The sequence below is a fragment of the Citrus clementina genome, unplaced genomic scaffold, assembly GCF_000493195.1.
Source record: "Citrus clementina cultivar Clemenules unplaced genomic scaffold, Citrus_clementina_v1.0 scaffold_8, whole genome shotgun sequence".
Lineage (NCBI taxonomy): Eukaryota > Viridiplantae > Streptophyta > Magnoliopsida > Sapindales > Rutaceae > Citrus > Citrus x clementina.
This window is the reverse complement of record NW_006262022.1, coordinates 13,551,374-13,557,690: the sequence shown is the minus strand read 5'-3', so window position 1 is coordinate 13,557,690 and position 6,317 is coordinate 13,551,374. Positions and strand designations below refer to the sequence as shown.

The window sequence follows — 6,317 nt, the reverse complement described above, 5'->3', positions numbered from 1 at the left end:
GAATGATGTTTTGATGGATTTTGTACTAGAGTTATCTAAGTCTAAACGAGGGAGAGACTCAATTTTTGTGGTTGTGGATAGATTTTCAAGAATACACCTTTTGTTCAATGCCACAAAACAGATGATACTTCTAATGTCGCTGACCTGTTCTTTATGGAAATTGTGAGGTTGCATGGTATGCCCATAACAATTTTTTTTTACAGGGATGCTAATTTATTATTTTCAACTACTGGTCACGCTCAAAATGATGGTCAAATAGAAGTTGGAAATATAACTTTATCGACCTTGTTGCGGGCTACCATTAGAAAGAATATCAAAACTTAGAAGATTGTTTGTCATCTGTTGAGTTTGCCTATAATCATTCTGTTCATTCTACTATTAAGTATTCACCGTTTGAAATTGTTCATGTTTTTAATCTTTTAACTCCATTAGATTTAACTCCACTACGTGTTTCTGAGGTGTTAACTAAGATGAAAAAAAAATGCTGAAGTTGTTAAACAGATACACGATATGGCGAAGTTCAATATTAAGCGGAGAATTGAGCAATATGCTAAACAAACCAATAAAGGGCGACATAAACTAGTCTTTAAACCTAGCGATTAGGTGTGGTTACACATGCACAATGAACAATTTCTAAAACGAAGGAAATCTAAGTTATTACCTCAAGGGGATGGTCATTTCCAAGTTTCAGAACATATCAATGACTATGCATACAAGTTGGATTTGCCTGGTTAGTACGACGTAAAAGCTACTTTTAATGTTTCTTATTTAAGTCTTTTGATGCAAATGATGAATTGAGGAAAAATCATCTTCAAAAGGAAAGGAATGATGAGATTGAGGACAAAATTGTCACGAGCACGTGAGATGAGGCATATTCAAATCTTATTCAAGTTTCCGTCGAACCCGTCACAGGAGCTCGAGCAAAGAAATTCAAAAAAGCATTTAATGAGTTGATTCAAGCAACTTTGACTCAATCAAATTCGCAGAGGCCCGTTGAAGGAATCGCACATGATAAATACATTATTCAGGCTTTTGAAGTTTTCAAATAATTATTTCCATGAAATAGGAATTTGGTTTGCACTTTTATAGTGGGAACATATATTATTTTCCTTTTTTGGATATTTTCCTATTTAGAAAATAAACTACTTTCCTTTTTAGATACTTTCTCGTTTTTTGAGGAGGTTAGTGGAAAAACAAATCAATTATATCTCTTTTACTTACCGAGTTTCCATTTTATTTTGTGTAAAATGTTTAAGCCGATAAAGATTCTAATTTGATTTAAATTCTTTCTTATATGTTTAGATTCCAAGTCTGATTGCGATTTGATTTTGGTTTAGGATCTATTTCTAAAAATTCTTGTAACTAACCCTATATAATATACTCGCATCCAATAAATAGAGACATATTAGTTTTGATGTAATTAGTGAGAGAATTAATTCTCTTTGGTTCTTAAACAAATTTTTTGAACTTATTAGATTTCGGTGGCGTTTAAACTCTTGACTTATCAATTAGATCATCCATACATGATTGTAGCGTCCTCACATACCAAGATTCGTGCTTTCATTGAGCATTGGGTCGTGGTTCCATTCAATTCTAGGTTTAGATTTGTTCTTGGAGACTAAATTGATTAGGATCACGTCAGTTGTTGGTGAGGTTTGTATCAATTTCTTATTCAGAAAAAAGATGGAGACAATTTGGTAGCCAATATCTTATCTAAGGGGACGAAGGTTCAATGAAATCTCCATCCCCAACTCATTTCCCCATGTCTATTTTTTTATTTTATTTCTCTAAATTTTTTAGTGAATACACTTAAAATTTAAATTGTAATGGTATGGATGTAAATAATAAGTATCATAATGTTAACAATATAAATAATAGCTAATATAAGCATTTAAAAATTGGCGAAATTTTTTTACTAATGATTTATACCATACAACTTTTATGATGTGCTCAACTTTGAAACTATACTTTTACTTTGTTTTATAAATTATCTTATAAATTTGATGACATTGACTTATAAGTTAATACAAATAATTTTAATACTTTAATTTTGTTTTGACATATACTTTAATTTATTTTGATGTTTTGTGTTGGAAATATGATTTTATACTTATCCTCATCCCGTCCCCACAAACAATTTTGAAAGAAACAGCAATGGTTCCAGGATATAAGCAGAGTATCGGGGATGGACGCAGGGATGTTGATCCTATCGACTCACCTCCCCATTCCCAGTAATTTGTTTTAGTGTTGTTTCCACCCCGACCATTTTTATAAACCCACCCAAGGTCTAGATAATAATTACAAAAAATTAACGCCATTTTTAAAATTTCACTTAAAAAATTAGAGAAATAATTAATTAAATCTATCTTAATTTATTTTTTTATGATTTATGTTTTTTTAATTAAATTTAACTACTAAGATTACTTTAGCCTAAATTTAGATTTAATGCTTTACCCTTAGGTAAAGCGTACCAAAAATTTACTTTTAACTTCATCTTCTTTTATTTCCGTGTACAAATTCATTGTTTCTAAATGATATGTCAATTCTACTTTATTAGTATGATTATCAATCTTTAATTTAAACTGACACAATGTCAATACTCATGCAAAATATTGACCTATCAAATTTATCTTATTTGCATGTAATGTATTGAAAATTATTAGATTTCATTTAAAAAAGTTAGATTATATGGGTTACAAAATTAAATACCTAAATTCTAAACTATTAAATATAAGAACACTTATTTCTCAGAGCAATTGGGTCAATTTTGTGTTATAAGGATAAAATAATTAAATAAAACTTATGATAAAGCAAACTTAATAGTCAAAGAGGGTAAAAACAAATTACAAGGATTGTACAAATTTTCTGTTGATTTGTATTTGTTAAAAATAAATATGAACTTATAGTAAATACTTTTAGAAGAATATTTTTTTTAGAAGTGGGGAGGGTTTACACAAATAGCTAATAAATTATTTTTAGGAGCAAAAAGATGTTAAAGCAATTAAAAATTTCAAACTCACAGCAATGTACGTATAGAATCAGTTGTCACAAGTTATTTATCAGCAGCAAATATTTGAATAAACAAAAATTCAGGAGTTACATAAAGATGCAATTAGTGCTAACTCTCCCATCAGTGCAATTTGTCATACATCAAAAATCAAGTTGTCATCAAAATGGTAATTACAATATGCAAAGTCTTACTTCAAAATTGGTATTTAGCAATATAATAATACGTAATTATAATATGCAAAGTCTTACTTCAAAATTGGTATTTAGCAATATAATAATACCAGACGATTTGTTGATTACCACTATAAAGCATTCTTCCTCCGCACAAACTTGTTGATTACATATTTGACCTTCATAAAGACTGAAGTATAACTGAATGGTTAAGAGAAAAATAAACTGGAAAGAATTGCCCAACTCTGAACCTTTAAAGAGAGTACCACACAGAAAAGATCGAAATGTAAAATTGACTCTCAATGAAAATTCGTGATGTATAACTTTGTATTCAACCATAACAATAATCAAAGAAGAAAATTAATGTTGATTAATTCTATTATTGACTTTTCTTCAGACCCTCTCTTCCTGTTTTACCATGAGATGAGTCTGCAACAATATCGCTAGGAGATTCAGCCACTGTGATATCAGTGGAGTACTTTTTTATCCTAAAAGAAATCAGAATGCTTGATACAATCCCAAGTAGGGGAAAGAGGTAGGACCAAACCTGGGATTTCCAAGAGCTGGATGTTGAAGCAACAGCAGCACCAGCAAGGCTACCAATGGATGTGTTCTGCAAAATCATTGGTAGGCAGCCAATAATTGTTGGGAGCAGAAAATCCACTACAAACCCAACATTTGTGGCAGCTAAGGCATAGTTAATGACATACGAGGGCATTGGTGAAAAGCGTGCTAACACCACAAATTTCCAACCATCTTTTTCAACTCCTCTAGAAAGGATATGGAAGTACTTGTTTCTCTGAGCCCACTCCATTGCTGAATTCGAACTCTTGAAAACTAACCTGAATCCACAGAGTCAAAATCATTCTTAAAAGTAATTATAAAATAAACATAAAGAAAAACAAATAAATAAAAAATAAAAATAACAACAAAAAACTAGGGAAATTTGGGGAATGGAACAACGAATGGAAAATCCTGAGAGCAAGTATGTAGGCGTCATCAAATGCAGACAAGTTCAGTAATGTTACAGTCAATCTGCTTTTGTTTCCTGGTTCAAACTGGCATGTCTTTGAAAACCATTGAGTACTTGAATTACTCTGTAATTTTCATTCTCTTCAAGACTTCAAAATATTATTTTGAAGAGAAACAAAAACAATCATGCCCAGATGAAAATAACCCAATTCAAACAGACAATTATTTTATTTGAGAAAAGCTTCCATCATGTCATGTATCCAAGTGATGTTCTATCATCAACTATTTTAGGGTATTCAATGTTTTAACAGGTCTATATGGCGCAGACCAACAAAACCTTAAGTAACTATAGGCCCAACAATTCCTAGGGTTCCTTAGAAAAAGTGGCTCTCCAAATCCAATTAACATAACCAGTCAAATCTCAGCTGATTAGCAACTAGTGAATGCAATGCATAATTGAACTATATTTCACCACACATCATGGGGTGGATGGATCAATCCACCTAAATGCTAGACTTAAGACTAATTAGATTTCGGATCTCTTATTTAAAGGCATCGATTCAGTGGGGTGTAAGACAAAAACAAACAAATAATTAATTTGTAGGAGTAATAGGGATTTTATTATAAAACCTGCCGATCCAGAAGGAGAGGGAAGCTCCAAGAAGCTTAGCGGAAAAGACGCAAAGAACAGCAGGGAAGAAACCGAAGAGAAGAGAAGCGGCGGCTTCGAAGAAGACAGCGTAGGGCAAGCAAAGAGCGATAGTGAGTGTGTGAAATCCCACGAAAACAGGAATCGCCCAAACACCCAACCGATCCGACCATTCTCTAATAGCTTTAATACCAGTGTCTTTATCAAATCCAAATCCGTAATGTTTGCTTACTTCCCTTATTATCGCTATCACCCCCACTACCATTCCGATTTTCAACCATTTCCCCATTCCCATTTCTCTCTCGTCTTTTTACTTCTTTTTTCCCCCCTCCTTCCAAGTCAACCTAATAATATGCTTTTCTTTGCGTGGTGATGCCAGCAATGTCAGTGTCTCACGCTCACACGCTACGAGTACGACCACCCTTCTTTCTTCGAGCATTTTCTCAAACACATAGGCGGCGTCTCTGGGCCCATTTAACAGAAGCCTTATTCAACTATTTCATTCATATTGGGCCACCCATCCAATATGACTAGGCTGCAATTGCCAATTGTGCAACACCATGCGTGCTTCATTGAATTTGAGCGACTACTAACGAGGCAACGACAATAATGAAGAATTGATTGGAATTCTGAATTTAGAAGAATAATCACTTTAAAAGCTTTTAAATTGAACAACCAGTATTTATTATGGTGATATTTACACGCACACTTTTTGTAAATCCGGACTTTTTAAAGAAAATAATGAAAAAATTCACATAATTTTCAAAAATTTCAAATAAAAAAAAAGAATTTTAGATAATTAATTAATTAAATCTCTTTTAATTTATTTTATGTGACTTAAATTTTTATTATATTTGACAACTAAGACATCCTTAGTGTAAGTTTAAATTTATTATTTTACTCTTATAAGGTAAAAGTATTAAGGCCATATTCGGTTGCAGGAAAGAAGGAGTGAGAAGTGGAGAAGAAAAGAGAAAAAAGGGTAGGGAATTCAATTTTCCTTATTTGGTTTAGAATAGAATTATTAGAGAAAAGGAATTTAGTAATTTTATTGGAACAAATTTACCCTTATATTAGATTTTTATTACTTATTAGTAAATTAATTAAAGAACTACAAATATGTTTAACTATCTAAAAGTTAGCCTCAAGGTTAATGTTTTATTCTCAATGTCCTAGCTACATTTATGGTGCTTTTATTAAAAGTGCTTTTGTTTATCATTATCATAAGTGCTTTTACCAACTATTATCCATGTGAATTTTAAAAAAATAAGAAACATTAATATTATTTCAAAAATAGCCATAATATTACTACAAAAATATTAAATTTCAAATTCTCAAATGAAATAATAAAGACATAGCCCATAATATTACTAAAAAACAAGACGCTTTTTGTTGGTGACATTCATACTTCTTATGGAAACAACCCATAATAGCCCATAATATCAAATACATCCCAAAATATGAAAAAACAAAAACATAACAAAAAATACTTAGTCAAATTTCAAGTGCTCAAATG

The 6,317-nt window shown here is 31.5% G+C and overlaps 1 protein-coding gene across 1 annotated transcript; it reads right to left on the bottom strand.

Annotated features, from left to right (window-relative positions):
- Positions 1-3,281: 3,281 nt before the first annotated feature.
- LOC18035234 lies at positions 3,282-5,152 on the bottom strand. The gene is made up of 2 exons (XM_006423783.2): positions 4,783-5,152; positions 3,282-4,022 (listed from the first exon to the last, which is right to left on the bottom strand). Exons 1-2 carry the CDS (start codon positions 5,094-5,096, stop codon positions 3,560-3,562), a joined length of 777 nt encoding a protein of 258 aa, XP_006423846.1. The 5' UTR covers positions 5,097-5,152; the 3' UTR covers positions 3,282-3,559.
- Between the last annotated feature and the right edge of the window lie 1,165 nt (positions 5,153-6,317).

Coding starts and splice junctions, on each gene's coding strand:
- LOC18035234 (XM_006423783.2), bottom strand. CDS start 5,096: ATGGGAATGGGGAAATGGTTGAAAATCGGAATGGTAGTGGGGGTGATA. Junction 4,023..4,782: donor CTCTCCTTCTGGATCGGCAG/GTTTTATAATAA, acceptor CTGTGGATTCAG/GTTAGTTTTCAAGAGTTCGA.